This window comes from Sminthopsis crassicaudata, chromosome 4, assembly GCF_048593235.1.
Source record: "Sminthopsis crassicaudata isolate SCR6 chromosome 4, ASM4859323v1, whole genome shotgun sequence".
Taxonomy (NCBI): Eukaryota; Metazoa; Chordata; class Mammalia; order Dasyuromorphia; family Dasyuridae; genus Sminthopsis; species Sminthopsis crassicaudata.
Window position 1 is genome coordinate 132,105,043 of NC_133620.1, and position 21,675 is coordinate 132,126,717.

At 36.4% G+C, this 21,675-nt stretch overlaps 1 protein-coding gene across 4 annotated transcripts in view; it reads right to left on the reverse strand.

Moving 5' to 3' along the window:
• Positions 1-16,853, reverse strand: part of WTAP (WT1 associated protein) — a 31,830-nt gene extending 14,977 nt beyond the window's left edge. For 2 of the 4 annotated variants that reach the window (XR_012489140.1, XM_074309399.1), the window contains exons 1-4: positions 16,494-16,853; positions 6,531-6,568; positions 5,067-5,122; positions 1,752-1,810 (exon numbers count right to left, since the gene is read on the reverse strand). Coding sequence is in view for 2 of the 4 variants with exons in the window: in XM_074309399.1 (XP_074165500.1) it covers positions 1,752-1,810; positions 5,067-5,122; positions 6,531-6,560 (145 nt within the window). In the remaining 2 variants the exon portion in view is untranslated. Of the gene's footprint in view, positions 1-1,751; positions 1,811-5,066; positions 5,123-6,530; positions 6,569-16,089; positions 16,373-16,493 lie in introns of those variants that run through there. The other 2 variants (XR_012489139.1, XM_074309398.1) reach the window with 2 other exon arrangements.
• Positions 16,854-21,675: the final 4,822 nt, after the last annotated feature.

A 21,675-nucleotide genomic window follows, 5' to 3' on the forward strand; every position in this document is an offset into this window, starting at 1 on the left:
TTATACGAACTTCAACAACAATACTGTATGATGATCAATTCTGATGTATGTGGCCCTCTCCAACAATGAGATGAACCAAATCAGTTCCAATAGAGCAGTAATGAACTGAATTCTGGGAGATGACTATGAACCACTACATAGAATTTCCAATCCCTCTAATTTTGTCCGCCTGCATTTTGGATTGCCTTCACTATTTCACTAAATGTACACTATTTCAAATTCCAATTCTTTTTGTTCAGCAAAACAACTGTTTGGTCATGTATACATATATTGTATTTGATTTGTGCGCTAACATATTTGGCATGTGTTGGGTTGACCTGCCATGGAGGGGAGGGGAAAAATTGGAACAGGTGGTTTGGCAATTGTCAATGTTGTGGGGTTGTCCATGCGGATATCTGGTAAATAAAAACTATTAAAAAATAAAATAAAATAAATTTAAAGAAAAAAAAAAAAAAAAAAAAAAAAAGGGGGGGGGGGAGCCTAATAATTAATGTAAAAGAACAAAATTCAATAATCTAATCCCAGTTCCACTCCCCAACAAAATACTTTTGTATTCATCATACACCACTAATTGCTCATATTTATTGTTGAATTTTTATAAAATAGTTTTTCTACAAATATGAAATTGGTAGTTATTAAATACCCTCATTTTAGGATTAGGAGATAAAGGACTCAAGAGATTTAAAACAGATTCTTCCAACTCCAGTTCTAATGCTCTTTAAAAAAACAAAACAAAACAAAACAAAAACATTATCAGTTGCCTCTAAGAAGTATCAAAAATCTGTCAAGTAATTTATAATTTCTAAAAATTTTAGCAATAAGTCATTATACATTTTTTATTAGCATGAAAAGCTATTAAGATGGATACTATTTTGGAAGCATGTAAAATAAGCTTTTACTTAAACTTAAGTTTTTTGGGTTTTGAAACTCTAGACAAAATAAAATTTTAAACATACTGACTAATATTTTACATTATATACTAGAACCCTACAACTTATAAATGTTGCTAGGATATAACTTCCTGAACCATGGACAAATAGGTTACCATTTGTTGTGAATTGAAGACTCTGACTTGTTTAAGGTGACCTATTAAACATTCACAACAATATTTTTTGGTTATCCAATTTTGGCATTAATTTTTAATAGTACATGATATGTTACACCAGGGGGTCTCAACTGTGTGCATGTGTGTGCGCATGTGTATATGTGAATGTGAGAGAATGCATTCCTTTGACACCTTGATGAACCTAAGGGAGTTTTTCTCAGAATAAGGTTTCTAAAAGACTGAAGACAATGCTAAATTTAAGTTAAAAGTCAGTGAAAATACAGATGTAGTATTCTTCTGATAGAAGTTTGATGATCCCTTGAAATCTAGCTCAAGGACCCTTTAGAGGTCTGTGAACCCCTGGTAAAGAACTATTCTACATTTTTAACTCTGATGTCTAATATGGCGTAAAAATGACTCAGTTTTTGAAGGCTATGTCAATGATGCAAACTCTTTGGCAGATCTCACTATGTTTCAAAAGCTTCAAGTTTGGGCCTGGAACAAGCGTATTATATTATATGAAGACTACGTCACAGATCTTTTGAAGTATTAAAACCTATTTGAATATATGTTCCAATTAGAACCACTGTGTAATATTTTATGTTGTCTTTGCATAGTCACACTGATAGCTGTACTGCTATTTCCAAAATCTTGTTTTTCAAATTATAGAAATTTATTCTCAGAGGTTGAAACTCTGATTACTTACAGTTTAAGTCTGTGTACTTGCCCTCCAAAGCTTGTACATATGCTTCATACTGCTTCCACCTATTACAAAAACAAATTGTTCGGTTTATTAAACAGGTTGAAGAAGCTTTTATAATAGCAGTTTATATTATATAGGACTTAAAAACTTACAAAACACTTTCCTCAAAGCAATCTTGTGAGGTATACAGTAGTACAAATAATATTCTCACATTAAAGATTAAGTTCAATTCTAAGAACTGAGTAGACAATAAATATTTCCTGGATCAACTATTAAATACCTAACTCAACTTAAACTGAGGAAACTCTAGGAAGATTAAATAAATTGTCTAAGGACACAGTTAATGTCAGAATTGGGACTTAAATCCTTTATACCATGTATGGATGCCATTTAAATATACAAAAAAAGACAAGCTACTTTACTATCACAATGGTAATTCATAGGACCCCTGGTTTAGAAGAACTAAAGATGTAGATACAGGCTGGGCATGTACTATATACTTATGAGCAGTGAGGCAGTAGAGTGAATAGAGTGCTGTATCTGAAGTCAGGAAGATTCCTTCCTGAGTTCAAATCTGTACTCAAAATACTTAGTAGGTTGGTATGACCCTGGCCAAGTCATTTAAACTTTTTTGCCTCAGTCCATCTGATAAATTAGCTGAAGAAAAAATGGCAAACCACTACAGCATTTCTGACAAGAAAGTCCCAAATGGAGTCACAGAGTGTCAAACGGACAAATAATTGAACAAGAACAAAAACAAAACATTTATCAATAAGAGATAATAGATAAACTGGGGGAAAATATTCTCTCAAAAAAGTAATCAGAAATGTTTACTGTAAGTGGTATTATTTAGTTTAAAGGGGGGGGGGGGGGGGGCGGAGAAGGAAGAGAATACACCGAGATAGAAAGATGCACTGGAAATACTGGATTTGAAATTGGGGAACGTGGGTTCTAATCCCAATACTGATCCGTATATTGAGCAAATGATTCTTATTCTGAGCTCATCTATGGCACAATTCTAGAAGTTTCAGCAACTCATTTGAACATAAAATACTATTTACTTATGTGAATATCATAATTCAATAGTATAGTAGTATTTACGTACTCATATATGTTAGCTCAATATAAATGTTACCATTGTCCTAATGTTGCTACAGATGCTGAATAGTTACAGCAGTTGGGTAGCAAAGATCTCTTTGTTGCTAATAGTGAAAATGCCATCTCCTGTCCCTTGATGATAATCAAGCAGCAATGCTTTAGAAGCTGACTACTCAGAAAACTGCACTTCAAAATTACTGCTAGTGGGAAACTATCAGGCACAAATTAATCCCAGTTTTTTTTTTTTAATTTTAAGGATTCCTCTGCCCCCAACTTTTTTTTAAATTTTAAGACATCTTAAAAATTAAGAATTTTAGAGCTAGAAAAGTCCTTAAGAGTCATTCTGTCCAATTCTCTTAATTTTATAAATACAAATTGATCTTTGCTTGTCCAAAAACAAAGGAGAAAGAAAAGCAACATATCTCATGCAGAGATTACACACACACATCTCATTATCTCCTTTTTCTATGATTCTTTAAAAATGACTTTAAGAGGGCAACTAGACAGTACAGTGGAGAGAGTCAGAAGGACCTGAGTTCAAATTTAGTCTCAGACATTTAATATCAACTACTAGTTGTGTGACCCTGCTCAAGTCACATAACCCTAATTGTCTCTCCTAAGGAAAAAAAAAGAGAGACAAAAAGTGACTTTAAAGGGTATGAGTGGTACAAGAATCATGAGCCCTAAGATGTGCCTTTTTTGTAAATTAATTCTCCATGCCTAGGAAAAACTCAAGAGAAGTCCAAGACAGAAGCAAGAATATACCTAAAAGATAGCTAAGGTTGTCTCCTTACATAGGAACAAGTAGATTCCTGAACGATGTTGATCTAAGTTACTACAAATTACAACTTATTTTCAAGAAAATAAATATGGAAAATAAGAAACTGTCATAGGCATATAATATGAAAAGAGGGTGGCTCAAGAAGATGATTAGCAATAAAAATGGGACACGGTACTAGGTATCCTTCCAGTTTACAAACCTTCTCTCTCTCTCTCACTCTTTTAATATTCAGCCTTTTTAACCTGCTTAGTTCTTCACAATTAAGAGATTTCTTGTAATCTCTAGAGATGAGAAAACAGGGAGGTTAAATTACTTTCCTCCAAGGTTACTGAGAAAAACTATTTATTAGTATCAAGTCACCATGAAAGCCCATCAAAAATAATTAAATTTAGTTCAACTGATTTCTTATATACAAAGGTATACATTAATTTCAATACAGTTTCAAATTTTAAATTAAAACAAACCATCACCCCATTATTGGTTTAACTGTGGCAGATCTTTACATTTTTGCATGAGACCTGGAACTTCCCCTACTCCAATTAGTTTATTTTTTAAAAAGAAATTGGCATACAGAGAAGCTAAAAGACTTGCCCAAGGTTAAATTCTAGTTAGTGGTAGAGCCAAATATAAACTCTATATTTCTATTTGATTAGCTTTTCATTAATGAATAATCAAGTTGTTATAAATAGAAGTATTTTTAAGGCACCTATTTTCAAATGTTAAAAACAAACAATGAGGGAAAAGGCCTGAATAGCAACATAGTATGCAGGTAACTTAGGCTACCCATCATTAGTTGTAGAATTTGGTTTTATTTTTCCCTTTTGGCGAAAGGAGCAGGGAGAAAGTAAATGGGAGGGAGGAGGAAGTGCATTACTAAGAAATTATTATGGTGGAGAGCACTGAAATAGCCTTGGCTTACCCATAATAGTTTATTTATCTCAGGGTAAGTTTAAAAGTGAAGATTCAAATAATTTTTAAAATATCCAACATTATTTATCAATCTAAAATAAAGGGGGAAAAAAGTATAGCTGACAAGAATTGAGAAAACCTGGATCTGATTCTGTCACAAACCAAAGGCATTTCGCTTAACCTTAATGTCCTGGAGCAACTTTCTGAGACTTAAGTTACAGATGAGTTGCTAATTTGCATTAATGGATTCAGGTTTGTACTTTTTCTACTAAATATTGTTAAAAAGTCCAGTTTGAGGGGCAAAGGTACAGTAGGACCATATGGAACTATTATATAATACCCTAATATATTAACAAGGTTGCCATGAGGAAAGCATTTTGTGAACTATTTTAAAGCTGCATGTAAACTTGAGCTGTTACCAGTTCTGGTTGTAGTCATAATATAGAATAAAAATATTAAGAAACAGAGGCTGAGGAAAAGATACTAGGAAGACTTTCAAGTATTTAGTTGGCTAGTATCAATTACTTTACCTTAGGATTAATTCATCTCTTGCCATAACTTTGAAGTCTGTTTCACTTAGTCGAACCTTTAAACAAAAAATAAGTAAAAAATGTGAACTGGATGCACATTTATTATTATTTTTAAATCCTAAAAAACATTGTGTTAGCTCCACTTAAGAACTTATTATTGGATCTAAAAACTCATTCAAGCAGTCAAATAGGTAGGCATTTATCAAGCCCATATGATGTTAAGGATCCAAAGAATGGCAAAGCAACAACAACAACAACAACAATCCTTGCTCTTAAGGATTTTACATTCTAAGGGGTGAGGCACTCTCTGGATCTGGAAAATTGTAGTAAAATTTTTTGGCCCTCTCTTCATACTAGAGAAAAAAATCTGAATTTATTTCCCCCCCCTTTTTTAATGGGGTGTTTACAGCACCAGTTAGTTACTGTAAAAAATGGATTGATATCATACAATACTATATACATTTTATTGCTTTTCTGAGTTTCTAAACCAGCATTTTCTGTGTCATCTTCTGGCCTTTGTGTACCCTCTGTGGCTTCCAGAAAATTCCCCTCAAATTCTCATTTAATTTTTTATGCCAAGCCACTATATACTACAACCAAGATGGAAAAAGTTGTGATGTGGAAGGGATAACTAAGTATATACAAAATACATATAAAGTCATCTCAAAAAGGGGAAGGTCCTAGCAGCTGGGGGAACAGGAAAAACATTCCTACAGAAAGTTAACCTCTGTCAATGACCAGTCAAATATCCCTTTGAAGTACACAGAAATGTGAAACACCATGTTAGGTGAAGTACTGAATATTACTTATTACAAATGACTCCTTTGTTTACATTTAATTTTGCTGAAGAGGTTTTTAAAAAGTGGAAACGTCTGGGGCCTCTTGACATCTGTATAATGTCCTATGGTCACTAAACTTTGCCTTATCAAAATTATAGGATAAAGCATTTTGGAATATTCACTGAAGATAAAAAGTGAAAAGGCAGGTTTCTAGAATCCAATAAAAACAATAGCTTATTTGTCTCAAAAGATTGCCTTTCTTGAATCTTCCCTTAATATAAGTATTTCCAAGTGAACATGAATCTAAGGGGATGGACAAGAACAAAAAGATTACAAAGGAAAGCTAAGATTGATACCAAGCATATAGGGCTCAAAAAAACTTAAAATGTAGAAGACATCTTGTTTATAGGATAAAGCTGTTTTTTTGTAAAGCTATTTTGAGGGTAAGACTGAGCAACTATGTCATCTAAAATATTTCCTTAACTGAACTTATCTTGGGTTGATTTTATGGAAGAACTATTCCACAAAGCTACAGAGACTAGAAAACTGAGCTTCTGAGAGAGGTGGGGGAAAAAATCCAGACATTTTATCAGACTGCCAAAGGCTTCCATGACACACAAAAAAATGAAGAAACTTTGCTCTATAGCATCACAAATGCTGTATTTTAAAATTGTTTCAAACTTACCTTTTTGGGGAGAGGTTCTTCGTTCGTCATTTTGTTTTCTAGGAAAGAAAAAAAGGCACATGAGAAAATAAATATAACATTTTAATAGAACTTGAATTACAATAATTTTTTCATTATTGTCATTCTTAAATTACAGGAGTATTCATCCCATTCATTCTATTTCAACTTCCATGATACAGATCAGTTGCTTTATCTTTCAAGATCCCACTCACATTGGCACCTTTCTCCTAACATTGTTTATTAACCTATCCATTCTCAACACTTCAGTCTTCTAGCTATGGGAAAAAGATGATTTCCCAGTATATTCCCACAAGCCCCTTAGGAATAGCTCTATTAGGCTTGTTGAAAGCCACAAGCAAGCATAAAATCTAAGAAACAGGTGTGTAATTATCTAGGTTTCAAACTAGCAGAAGAGAGATAATAGGGGTAGCAACAAACTAAACACCTCCTTCCTATTTATGTATTATACATTTTTTGGTTGATGGCAACACACATTTTTTTCCATATCAATATTACAAATGTCTTCTATTACACAAATGTTAAGGAAATTTTAATCAATACTATAGATTGGTATCTCTCTCAAACATTATATCCCAATCACAGAAATTCAACCAATATATGATACAAGTGATAGTTTAATATATGGAATTAAAAAGAAACTTTTATAGCAACTCCGAGTTAATTTATAAACTTGTATTCATAGAGCTTTCAATTACATCTAATGGTAACATAAAGCCAATAAAATAATAGAACTATGTAACAAGTGATATATTTTAAAACTGACTACACTGTTTTACATGTAAGTTAGTAAACTTTATATTATGAAGCCAGAGGTCAAAAGAATATTTTATTTCCATTAACTATTGAGTTACATGAGATGTGAAAAATCTGAAGCTGCAGTTCTTAAATTGATGCTACAAATGGGAAAATATAGGAAAACATCTGTAGACCAAGATTAACCTTTAAAAACATCACAAAAAATGTTAGCTATACCAAGAAATATATCTGAGAGTATTGTGAACTTTTAAAATGGCACTTAATTTTGATTTGGAATCATCAGGTCCATCTATTCACACTCAGAAGTTATTCCTAAACTTCAGATTTTTCAAGTAATTAATAACACTTATATTTAATGCTAGATGAACAAAAGAAGTAACAACCAAACCAAAGCAACATTTCCAAGACACAATTCTTTTCCAATTATACAACCTTGGACATTTTCTTGAGAAGTGAATGCTTACTTTTTTTTTTCCTTCTGGTTTTACTTTTTTATATCACCAATTTCAGATCATTAGAAATGTGATTTTAAGAATTGGGGGAAGTTAACTAAGACTCCTTAAAGGAATTTTTCTCCTTATTTATTAAAGAATTCTTATGATTCTTTCAAAAGAAAATCCATCTTCAACATTTTTTTTGTCAGCAGGGTTCCTTCCAAAGTACCATCACACATTACAGTACTGATATAAATATAGTCCTAGTGCTACTTTAGTCAGAAATTAGTTTAAATATCTGAAGCCTGCCAGCATGCTGACTCACCTAGACTAAAATTTTAACATCTTCCAGCAAGATTACTGGTGGACAGAGTAATTTATAAATAGGTCATATGATTAAATTTCTAATTTAACTCTCAGCAATTTAGACACTGGGTATACCACCCCAAAACCTCCTATTTCAGATTATTTGTTAATCAAAATTGAGTTTCTATGTGAACAGTATTCAAAACTACATACAATATCTAAAGATTAGTAGGCTTATTTTTTTCTTTTGAATTGTTTCTTAGCTATTAAAATTCTGAAAATGAAAGTTTTGCTAACTAGAAGCAAATAACACCTACTTAAAATGGAAGGGAAGAGAAGAAAATTTGATTTGATATACAGAAAATACTATACAAATTATACAATACTATACAAATACAAATTATAAATGTTAAGAATAGGTCAAATCCAGAAAGAGACCCATGGGAACTGAATGTGGATCACAACATAGTATTTTCACCTTTTTTGTTGTTGGTTTGCTTGTTTTTTTCCTTCCTTATTGATCTGATTTTTCTTATACTGCATGATAATAGTGGAAATGTTTAGAAGAATTGCACATTTGTAAACCTACATTGGATTTGATTATTGGCTGTATACAAGAGTGGATAGGAGGAAGAGAGGGAGAAAAATCTGGAACATAAAAGTTTTGCAGGGGTATAAATAGTGAAAACTATATTTGCACATATTTTGAAAATAAGAAGCAATTATTAAAAAAGAAAGAAAGAAAGAAAGAAAACACCAGACTAAATTCCATTATAAGTTAGTCTGCCAAAATGTTTTAAGACTATTCATCAATAGAGGGCAAAGAAATAAAACTGGGGGGAAAAATCTTATTAAGATCATCAGTAATCAGACTGGAAACATTTTACCACAAATTCAATACTGTCCTTTGTCTCATCACACTCTACCTTGCTTTCTACTTCTTAATGTATATATGTATCTCTCCTAGTAGAGTGCTGAGTATGGAAGATATCTTCTTAAGTTAAAATCTGGCCTCAGCACACATACTAGCTGTGTGACCCTAAGCAAACCACTTAACTGTTTGCCTCAATTTCCTAATTTGTAAAATGAGGAAATGGCAGGTCACTCCTGCACCTTTGCCAAGACAAACTCAAATGAGACTATAAGGAGTTGGACATAACTGAAATAAATAACAATAAATGCTTGTTGAAGTTAAATTTGGTCAAGAAAATTGTGAAAATTTAATCCAATCCCTTTTATTAGCTATTATAAATCAAAAGGAAATAATTTTTGTTTCAAAATTGCTTCCTTTTTGTCTTTTTAGGTTTCATGGGTGGGAGTACAAATACCACAGGCATTTGGAAATAAAGTTTTCTTTTACTCTTAACATGATAAATTGAGTCAAAATGGGACTTCTTTCAAAAGGTGTGCCACATGGTGTGGAAAATATACTGAAGTCAGGAAGATCCAGGTTTAAATTCTCCCTCAGACAATTATTAGCTATGTAATCTTGGAAGAGTCACTTAACCTGTCTCTCAGTTTCTGTAAAATTAAGGAAGGATTAAAATTTAAAACAGTAAGATTCTATGAAGACATTACATATAATATATATGAATATTTGAATGTGCACAACATCCACAGCTATCCAAATGTAAGAGAAGACACAAGTTATTTCAATTAGAGGGAATAATTCCTCCAATGGAATAAAGCTGGATAGAAGGGAGAAGGCAAACCACAAAATTTTTTCCTATTCAATTCATTGAAGATTACATGTTGACTATGTTTAGAACATACGATCTATGCTAGGTGTTGAGAATGATCCATGAAGCTTAAAAGCCTAAAACAGAAGTATCTGTCATATTCTTCCAAACTGGATTAAAAGTAATTTGGAAATGTTTAACAAATTAAATGAAAATATTCTCTAATACAACAGACAACTTAATTTGTGGTTTTATAAGTCAATATGCAGCCAGCAGGGATTAATTTCTGTAACACACAAATAATGACAACATTAGGCAAAGGCATAGAGATAAAGTAAAGAAGCAGCAGGCCATTCTGGAATCTATGGCTCAGAATAGTTACTTGAGAGTATAAAAAGGTTATATTATAGTTAAAATCCTTAATATGTTATATAATCTAAATGTCCCAGGAAATTAGAAAACAAAATGTTATACACTTGAATTTGACTTTCAAGGAGAAGGAATTAAATGGGCTGAGAAGACATTTCAACCACAAAAAGCAGCTTGTGCAAAGGTAACAAGAGATAACAAGAAAGGTCTCTTGTGTATTGGAGAAAAAAGAAATTTGGCTGGAGTTCTAAAGTGCTGGACAGGTACTAGCATGAAGAGAGAGCATCTGAATGCTGGGCAGGAGAATAGAAACTTTACTGAATGTCTACATGGACATTCAAGATTTTTGAGCAACAGAGTGACACAAATAAATCTCTGGGTTAAAAAAGATTATTCTAGAAGTATAAAGAATGGCAAGGAGAGAAAGAGAAAGAGAGAAAAAAGGACCTTTATGAGATCAATTGTGTTAAACTATATATAAGGATATTTGTGGGCTGCATAATGCATTATGAAAAAGGCTATTTTATTAGGTTTATACATTTCTGATAATACTTTGGAGTAAGTTTGCCTTTTAACTGGAAGGCTAGCAGTGATATGTGGATGGATGTGCCAGCCCCTCCTAAGACTCAATGTAGGTATACCTTCACAAGGCCCTGTCTTGGCCCTCTTCTGTTCTCTAAATCTCATTTGGTGACTTCATGAATTCCCATGAATTTTGCTATCACCTCTAGATAGTCCTAGTTCTATACCAAATTTCTACAGGCATTTTGAAGCTCAGGAGGCAGCTCAAATACATGTCAAAAACAGAACTCAATGTCTTTCCCCCTAAAGTACTCTTAGAATGGACTTTCCTAACTCTGTCAAATATACCAACAACCCTCCTTTTAATTTCAAAAGCTCCTAACTTTACCACTATCCCTCATCCCACAGAAATAATCAGTGACCAAAACTTGCCATTTTTACCTCCATAACATCTCACAGCTGTCCTTTTCTCTACTTTTTTTTGTCTTTATATTCTTATCACCTAATATATACTGTGCCTCACAAAGAAAGTGCTTAATACATGTTTGATGATTATAATACCGATTGACTGACTACACAAAAACTCAAAATTTGAGAATCTGAAGGTACTTCCATGGTTCTCATTAAGTCCAATTTGTAAAAGCAATTTCCATTATAATATACCTGACTAGTGGCTATTCAACTTAATTGAGTTTGAGTAAGAAGGAAGCCAGAGACCCAAGGTAAGTGAATTTTTAAAGGTTGTATGACTGAAGCTGATCCTGTATCTCAAGAAATTTGGAAAGAAACCCACTGTAATTTCCATTTTTCAAAATAAAATACTAATTAGTAAAAGATAATTAAAATATGCTATGGATATATTTATATAACCATTAGAAGATTTCCTATTAGAAGACTCAAGGGAAAATACAGAACTTTTAGAAATTCTTTCAATTCTGAAGGATGTTATTATTATTTTTAATAACAATATAATAATATTGGGGCAGCTAGATGGTATAATAGAGTGCTGTGTGATCCTGGGCAAGTCACTTAACCCCAATTGCCTCAGCAAAAACAAAACAAAAAAAAAACACAACCAACAACCAGAAAAAAAAAAAAAGTTATACTTGACAAGAGAGCGCTAAAGGTCAACTGAGGAACCTGCTTAGAGTACAAAGTTGAAGGGTACAAAAACATAAAAATACATGCCTGTTATCACAAACATAACTTCAAGACAAGCACAACTTATATTCCTCCTCTAGATGCAAAATTAGAAAAATTCTAGTACTGGTTCACATTGAAAACTTGCTTTAACAACAAAAAGGATATACTTAAATTAGAAACTTTTTCTTTAAGCCCTATTATCAAACAGATTTCTGAGAAATCATTGAAAACAGTACCTCCTATTCTCTCAAGGCTTTTTCACATACTGCTCTAAAGTGAAATCTAAGAGAAAAGAACATCTGAATATTTAGCATATTTTAAGGCAATTTCAGTTGGAGAAAGCTAGGTGACAGTAGATAGCACTGGGACTGAAGTTGGAAAGACCCCAGTTCAAATCAAGAACCAAATACTTAACTAGCTATATGACCCTGAGTAATTCACTTAACCTTTGTGTCAATTTCCTCAATTATAAAATAAGGATAACAAAAATGTTGCTTTGAGGTTCAAATGGGATAACCATAACACCCTTAGTATAATGCCTGGGACAGAAAGAAGCTTAACTGGAAGTGTTATTGCTTTAATATACTACTCTGTTTTGTTTTGTTTTTTTCTAAACAAGAACCATAAAAATCCAGTTTGGTATACCAAGTCACAGGCAAAATAATGAAGTAGAAAGATAGAATAGAAAGAACACCAAACATTGCATTTCAAGTCAAAGGAACTAAATCCTCATTTCTGTTATTACCTTGCCCAAATGATCTCGGGCAAGTCACTTAATCCATATGGGCCTTCAATTTCCTCATTTGTAAAATGAGAGTTGGGAATACATTACCTCAAAGGTAATTCAGCTCATCTATGAACCTATAGATCTTTTCAAATTCAACTTGTAAAGTTAAAAAACAAACAAAAAACAAAACCACAACTAAAACTGATGCTAAGAAATCCTACTGACCAAATAACATAAATAAAATTTTGTTATCATATATTCATTCAACAGCATTTAAGTATAACATACATGTAAAAGACAAGAGAATACAAAACAAAAGTAAAAGTGGGCCTTTTTCACAAGTAATACAGTGTAATAGACAGAAGTACTGGAGTTGATAATACAAAGACCTGGGTTCAAGACATACTTTTGATAGTTGTTAACTATGTTCTTTACTAAATCATTCAATACATTCCTCAATTTCTGTAAGTGCAAGATGAGGATATTCTTGTATCAAATTTATAGAGCTTTTGTAAGGATCAAGTTAGATAAATATGCATAAAAATCTTTGCAAATATTTAAAATGCTCCTTAAAGCTTAATGTTCTTAAGGAGATTACATTTTACTGGTATATAATTTGAGGAAGGAAAATAATTGGGGGGGTAAATATGGAAAAGTTTTCTTAAGGGAGGCAGCACTAGAAATTCACTTAGAAGAAAGTTAAGGATTCTCAGAGAAGTAAGGAAAAAATGCATTTCAGGAACTTGGGAGTTTGTGCAAAGATCTGGAGGCAGGGAATGGAATGCTGAGTTCAAGGAACAGTGAAGACCAGTTTGGTTGGAACAAAGAGCGCATGAAAGGGAGTCATGTTAAGGTAGACTAGAGCCAGACTACAAAGTGTTTTAAATGCCAAAGTGTGAAGAATGCATTTTAGTCAAAAGGAATTCTTAAGCAGGATACTGACAAGCTCAAGTCTTTGTTTCAGGAAGACTATTTTTGTACTTGGATGAAATTTGGACTGGAAAAGGATTTGCCTGGTTTCAGGGAGTCTTATTAAGAGGCTATGAACAATACTTAGTATAAGTGATGGACGCCTGTACCAGGATGATCTTTTAATTCCAGGGTTATTACATATTTTTTAGACATAACTGCACCCACAAATGAATTTCATTTAAACATGTTGGGAGTAGGGCATGGTTTAAATATTAGATGGAAGAGACGATCAATCTTATGGATTTCCATCCAGGAGTGTTATTGCTCAACTATGATATGATGGTGAATCTGTGATGACAGGTTAAGTGGCACAATGGTTACAGAGTTAAAAGTTGGATTCAACTTTTGAACCAGAGTTCAAAACTGGTCTCAAGACACTAGAAGCATGACCTTTCTACCTCAGTTTTGTCCATTTTAAAATGGAAATATAATAGCATCTATTTCACAAGTTGTTATGAGGATCAGATAATATTTTTCAAGTATTCACCACTGTGCTGGGCATGTAGAAAAATTTGCTCAAACTCCCCCAGTTTCTGTATCAGTCAACAGGGTGAACAAGGCTTATTCGGTTACCTCTTTCATCTGAATAAAACATGGAATGAAAATAACCTGTAAAAGTATTATTCTGAAATAAGTAATATTCCCTCATTTTAACCTTTACATCGAAGCAACATAAGAATTGGGTTCTGAACTGTACTGTTTTCTAATTCACTTTTTTATTTTGGCCTCAGTTTTCCAAAAGAAGTTTGATTCATCTTTCACATCTCTTCCAAGTCTAAAAATCTGTGGATTAAATTCTACACTGGAGGTATCCTGAAATAGTAGAAAAAATACTGAACTTGAAGACAGAAAACATAGTAGTTATGGTTCCACTATTATCACAATTGTCCAACCTTGGGTAAAATCAATAGCCAAACCATCTTTTAAGCTTCAGTTTCCTCATTTGGGAAAAATGGGGACCACTGGGTTGAGAATAAAGCTAAACTTATGAAATTACTTTGCAAAAACCACATGAAACTAGTTTCTCACGCAATCAGTCAAAACATTACATAAAATACTTGATAAATATTTGTTGAAAAAAAGTGAAATGAGATGGAATAGGTCTTTCCTACTACTTGAAATGGGACCACAGTAAACCATTTTCATAAACTGTACCACTCAAAGAACTAAAAAATTAGAAAACTAGCCTGACATTCTCATTTTCAAGACACTAAGGCCCAGAGAAATTAAGTGACTTTTTCAAGGACAAGTAACAGAGCCAAGATTCAAACTCAGGTCTTTCAAAACCAAATTCAAATACAGTTTCCTAAACCAGCTATTTGAAAAGCACTACAGAGAATACAATCTAAAGAACATTTTTCTCAAAACTGTTTACATGTTGCTAATAAACACTCCACCACTCAGAAAATGCTTAATTTATCACTACAGGGGCTGGGAATTTAAGAGAGGAGAAAAGAGACTTGGAGGGCGGAGCTATCCTACGATTTTCATTTATCTTCGGTAGCAGGGCTTTTTAAAACTTTTTCTACTCAAGACCCTCTTTTTTGCCCGAGAAAATTTTTTGTGACTCCGGGATTTACAAGTATGTAAAATAAATATACAAGTCAAACATTTACTGATAATGAATCCCAATTTTTCGACCCTCACATTCAATTAGGAAACTTTACATGGGATTTCGACCCACAATTTAAGAGGCTGGGCTCTCTAATAACCAAATAATTTAAACATTACTTTTAATCAATTTTAAGAGTAAGATGTACACAGAACAACTCAAAACCACAATGCAACTAACATTACTTGGAAGTTTAATAGATTTTTTTTTTGTAAGACCAAGTATATTAAAAAGTATCAGAAATCAAGACACTCTTACACCTACTTTTCCTTCGTTCAAATTGTTTATATATATAAAACGACCCTCATCTAAAAAAGACTGGGGAGAGGGAGGAGGCATGGGATCCTGAAGAAGTTTCAAGCCGTAAACAAATGAATACTTCCTTAAAGCTACTTTGTTTACTATTTCCAAGGGTTAAAGCCCATTCTAGCTTTAGGCTGGAGTAACTCCTTGGGGGGGAGGGCAAAGAGAAGTCCATTAGTGCTCCCCAAAGCTATTTTTTACTAGAATAAATCTAAATTTAGTCGCCTTGGGAAAAAACGTAAACATTAATTTTTTTTTTGCGTAATTTTTTTCTTCTTTCAACCCCAGACAGCCAGAATCTGGCCGAACGAAGCGGGACGGGCTAAGAGTGTGGGGGCATTTTGGAGCCCCGGCCGGTGGGCAGCTGGAGCTCCGTGCGCCGGTCCCTGCGGCGACCCCGCTCCCGCGCCTTCGAGCCGGCGATCCGTCCGTTCTCTCGCAGATATCGGGAGAAGGCGGAGGAGAGGCTAAAATGGCCTCGGGCGGCGGCGTCCGCGTCCCCGCTTCAAAGGAGGCGAAGCAGTTAACGGAGTCGGCGGCCCCGCAGGCCCCCGCTCCTCGAACCCCTCCCGCCTGCGGCCTCTACGCCGGAGGGGCGGCCTGACGGACCGGGCTTAGCCGGGTGGGGCGAGGGGGGCGTCAGGAGGGACGCGGTCGCTCCGGGCCCACAGCGGGCGAGGTCTGTTCCGGCGGCGGCCCCGAGTCCCGCACTTACCTCTCCACGCCGAGGCCGCCGCTGCCGCCGCCGGCTTGTCACATAGACCTATCCCGTAGCCGGCTCCTTGCGTACGGGCAGACGGACGGAGCGGCGGGAGGCCAGGCTCGGGCGACCCCACCACCCCAAGCCTCCTGGGTGCCCTCGGCCCCAGCGACGGCTCCTCCTCCTTCTCCCGCCGCAGACTGGCTCTCCCCTTTATTTGCGGGTCTCGCTGCTACAAAATGGCGCTGGAGGAGGAAATGAGGCTCCGTCACCCCCCCCTTCCCTTCCTCGTCTTCCCGCTCCTCCCGCCGGACGGCTCCGCCCCCACCGCTCCGGCCCCGCCCCGGCTCCGAACCGCGGCGACCGAGCCGGGCCCGCCCCCTCCCTCCTCTAGTCTCGTTCTGGCTGGGTTCACTCACCCGGAGGATTTGGTGGCCGACCAGTCACCTTCGCGTCCAGCTACACGCGGGTGGGCCGCCCGCCCTCGCCTCGCCGCTCCCGGCCTGGGGGCGGGGCGGGGAAGAGACGACTAGCGGCGGTAGCAGCCTTTAACAGGGGCTAGCTCGGGCCGCGGCGGCTTAGGATTCACCTAGCTCCCGGCCCCCCCCCCCCCCCCACGGAGCCCTAACTGAGAAGCCCGGAGCGGCCGCCCAGTCTGCCCAGTGACGGGTGGGGGGGAGGAGGAGGAGGAGGACAGACGTGGAGGGATAGGGTCACGGAGGGAGGCGGGCGGAGAGCGAGGGAGGGGAGAAGGTTGGAGTTCAGTCGCAGAGCATCCTGGGAAAGGAGGCGGAGGGTGGGGTGGGTTTTGCCTTCCCAGTCGGGCGGGTCGGCGGGGAGAAGGAACGTTCCTGGGGTCGCCACCTGCTGCTGCTGGAGGGCGCCCGCCGGCGGAGGAATCCTTAGAAACTCATTGACTGGCTGTCTCTCAAAGGTCGCGAGGAACCTTTGGTCCTTCCGCGCCTATGGGTCTTTGCTCGTGCGCTCTTATTCTAGTTGCAAGCAAAATTGCTGTGTAGACCGAGCCGCCTTTAGGCTGGCTGCTGCCGCGGCTCGTGATGCTTCGGAGAACTTTGAGACGTATGTCACTCTTACGTGACAGTGTCGTGAAAGTGGCCCTGCACCTCTGGGCTGCTCCGACCTCTTGTTTCTGGAGTCTAGAGACCGAGTCTCCCGGGGGAAGGTGGAGGGGCCATTGTTTTCATCGGGACTTGATTGCAGTCCCGAGATGTCGGGCGGACTCTCGACGGCTGGGGAAATTAACACTAATAAGAGGGTGTACTTCCCAGCGCTCCCCAGAAGCTACAGGCTTTCCGATTTAATTGTATTGTGTCGTTCCAAATTCCCTGAAATAAAGCTCATTAAGGAGAAACGAACCAAGTGAGAAATCAGCGACATCCCGACCCCTACCCTCCTTTTTTGTGCTTTTTCTTTCCAGAGTAGAATCCAAAAAGCCCCAAGTAGAACCACACACTGTACTGTACTTTGTATTTATAAAATCATTTTCTGTTGTGGGGGTGTGCACAAAAATTCAGTGCGCTGACTTTAAAGGAAACTGGCCTCCTGTGTTTACTCGGGATAAAATTAAAGGGAAGTTGCGCTTTGCTGGAGATGGAGGAAGTCCCTGTGAAAAGCCGAAAGGAACGATAAAATCTGTCGATATTGCCGAAAAGTAGCGATTAGAGTGAAACGCATTTCTTTAGCTTTAGCGTACAGTTTTCCCCAACATTTTCGTATTAACTAATCTGGGGAACTTTTTAGGGCATTATGTTTTTAAAAGTCTCGAATTCTTGGCATGTCATAGTTTTGAAGCTGAGATTGGGAAAGTCCTTTCCTATTATATAGCTCTTTGCCACCTGACTCCAACCTATTTTTCCAGACTCATTGGACATTACCAGCCCCCTTGTGCTCTGTGATCAAACTAAACTGGCCATCTCTGTCTGTCACGCGTCTCTATTTTTGTGCTGCTTGTTCCCCAGGAATGGAATGCACATCCTTTCCACCTCAGTTTAATGGAATTTCTTTCTTCCAGATGCAATTCAAGTACATAAAAGTTTCTGATTCCCCCGTTGCTAGTGCCCGCTCAAACTCTTGAATTTGTATTCTTTATATTTATTCACTCTATATTCTCTCTCCATTAGAATGTAAATTTCTTTTGAGCAGCATTGTTGGGAATTTTTTTTTTTTTTTTTTGGACTTTCAAGAATACTCTTCTAGGAGTAGATGATGTGTTCAAGGAGGACCAGTAGTACGTCTGGTGTGAGGGCTTGTTGAGCTCATTCCACCTTTGTCATCACCTTGTCACTGAATTCTTACCTGTGGCTCCAAGAAGCTGTGGCCTGTTTATGCTACACACGTGTAAACAACAAAAAACGGTTCTGGCAGATAGGATAAACCAGATTGAGTACGGACCAGGGTTAGTGGGTTTGTGTGTTTAGGGGTATGTCTACCCCAAGTATGTGAAGATTTCTCCTGCTGAAGTGGTCAGATGAGAACTACCAAAGGTGCTGTGTAGTGCTTAGAATTTGCCATGGTCATCTCCTGCACTCACTGCCATGGCCTGCCTCACTTTAATGATCCTGGAAGGGAGAGTTTGACACACTTTGTGCTCACTGAAATACAATTCACATGCTAATCAAGACATCACTGAAATGTCAATGGATGCTTTTTTAAAAGTTGATGAATTACATCAATACCCCCAAGTGGAGATAGGAGGTACCAGGGATAGAAGACCTAGAATCAGAAAGACTTCAGTTCAAATCAAGCCTCAAATAATATCGGTGTGATCCTGTTTGCCTCAGTTGCTCATCTGTAAAATGAGTTGAAGAAAGAATTGGCAAACTACTTAAATACCCTTGAGACAACAAAAACCCCATAAATAGAGCAATGAAATAAACAAAATCCCAAAGGTCTACCTTAGTGCTCAGTGGGTAAGAAGTACTGAATAAATCTCTCTCTCTCTCTTTTTTTTCAACCCTTCTTCCTTTCTTAGATATTTTCATTTGGCTTCTGCCATAACAGGAAATTCACTTTAAACATAGTTGTTTCATAAAGAAATTTGTATTTTAAAAATTAATGTACATGTATAGTCAGAAAAAAAAATGTAAACATAAAAAAAACTTAAAAAAATAAAAAGCTAAGGATTAAAGATCACACAGCTTGTGTTTGAGTTAGAATTTAAATTCAGGATTTCTTGATTCCTATACTTCTTTTTACTCCCAGCACCAAGGACAGTGCCTTGGGCATACAGCAATCACTTAGAAGATACCCATTAAGGTAAACTGAAGTGAAAACCAATTACATGGTAAAAGAGAGAAGGTACTACTCTTATTTGGTGAGTTCCAAATTGATACTGATATTGTCTTACATAAAATTTAGTTGACAAGAATTGGTTAGTAAACTACTTGGAGAGAGGGTTACTACTTCCAAATATTGAAATGACTGTCACAAAGAGGAAACAGGTTGTTTTTTTTTTTCCCATTTCTAAAATGTTATAAAAATGTGAATTTTTTTATAATTTTTGTTTAGATGACCAAATATAAGTATTTGTAGATGAATTTGCCATTGAATTTGTCATGTTGCCATGAAAGCTAAAAATGATTCCCTCTCAACATGTCTTTTTACATCTGTCAGTTACTAGCAAAATTAAAGGGTTCTCAATAGGGAGAGGATTTCTCACAAGTAGAGAAATTCTTTGAAGACAGTATCTTCTTTGTTAAATAAATACTTCCTACTTAAAAACAAAACTCAAAATAGTTGTCTCATTCTTCATGACCCCATTTTGGATTTTTCTGAGGAAAAAATATTGAAGTCATTTCCCGTTTCCTTTTTTAGCTTATTTTCTAGATGAGGAAACTGAGTCGAACAGGGTTAAGTGACTTGTCCAGGGTTACATAGCTAATAATTTTCTGAGTCAGATTTGACCTCAGGAGTTTTCCTGACTTCCGACCTGGTACCCTATCCACTTTTCTACCTAGTTGTCTTTAAATCCTTTAAAGTGATTTTTAAAGAACTTTTAAAATATATTAATCTAAAGAGAATTTTCTTGATCAAAATTTTTTCTGTTCCCACACTTAACTATTGATTAGCTATGTATTTTTTAAAAATTCACTTTGTAAAGGTTTGATTTTGCATTTTCTTATAACCTTGGTGAGGTTATGGGAAGGTAAGCTTATCAAATTTTAATTGTATCTTCTCATAGAGGCATCTCCTGAAGGGCATGTTTTACTAACAAAACTTGTTGGCTTGGACCCCTGTTCGATGGACATATTGGTGAAGAGCTTTACAGGGACAGAAAATGAGTTATGATGGAATAAGTTGTTCAGAATAACCAGCTTTTGAAAGTGAGTTTTCAGTGAGAACTTGACCAGAGCTTTCCTTTTTTTTTTTTTTTTTTTCTTCCTTTCTTCTGGAGAGACCTAAGACTACAGCAGAACTAAGAGTGCTCAAGATGTTAGTGGATGTTTTGGAGAAGAGGCATTAGGTACATTATGATATGATGTGCCTGGGAAGAAAAATCCTGGACACCAGGATCCCACTTTACCTCAGCCCAGAGATGTAAGCCTTTATGCCAAAAAAAAAAAAAAAAAATGAGTAGCAACTGGAATTTTGGCAGTGTGTAATGAGGATCCTAGCTCTAAAACTAAAAGGGACTTTAGAAATTATGGAGCCCAACTAACTTTATTTTATAGATGATGAAACTGAGCCCAAAGGGATTTTGCTACTTGCCAAGGTGGTTAGGATTCAAACTCAGATCCTGTGATTTTAAGTTCAATGATCTTTCCATTATACTATGCTGCTTTCAGAGTTGCTGGAGAGACATATAGCAAAGATAGACCATGTTCTTACCTTTGTGGGCCAAAAGAATGGTTCCTTGTCAGTAATCACTTGTTGGTCCCACCCTCAAAAAGGCAAAAGCCTTTCAATCACATGGCAGTCTTGCTGAGGGCAATCATTTAATTATGTGGTGAGACTCTCTGAGGAATGAGTACCAAGTAGTAATCTAGCAGGAGAGGGATTTCTTGGGCAATGCCCATCTCAGCGATGGCTTTAAAGATAATCCCAGGTTCAAGAATTTAAGAATCTAGACTTCTATTGAAAGAAGGAAAACTTCCTAAAAAAGCATGCATCAGAGAAAGATTCCAGCATCTGTGGCCCCAGTCCTAGGAGCAACAGTATAAGGGACTAGAATTGTAACATGGAAGAATAGGGGACTTGTATATGGTACTCAGTCAACAAGTATTTATTATGCACTTACTCTATTCCAGGCATTGCACAGCTCTAGGATACAAAGAAAGGCAAGAGTATTTCCTGCTCTTAAGGAGCTCACCTTCTAATGGGGGAGACATGTGTAAACAACTATGTACATATAAGTTATAATGTAGTATAGATGCATGTTACTACATTGAATTAATAACTTACTATGATTTTAATGGGAAGAATCTTAGGTGTCTAGCAGCCCTCGGTGGAGGAAAATGACAGGATGGTTTTGTAAATCTGCAAGGATTTTGAGGGCTTGTACAAAAAAGAAGGAAGAGAATTATTTTGATTGTGAGCATCTTAAGAGTTTTTTTTTTTTCTATATTGTTTATGGACTCCTGA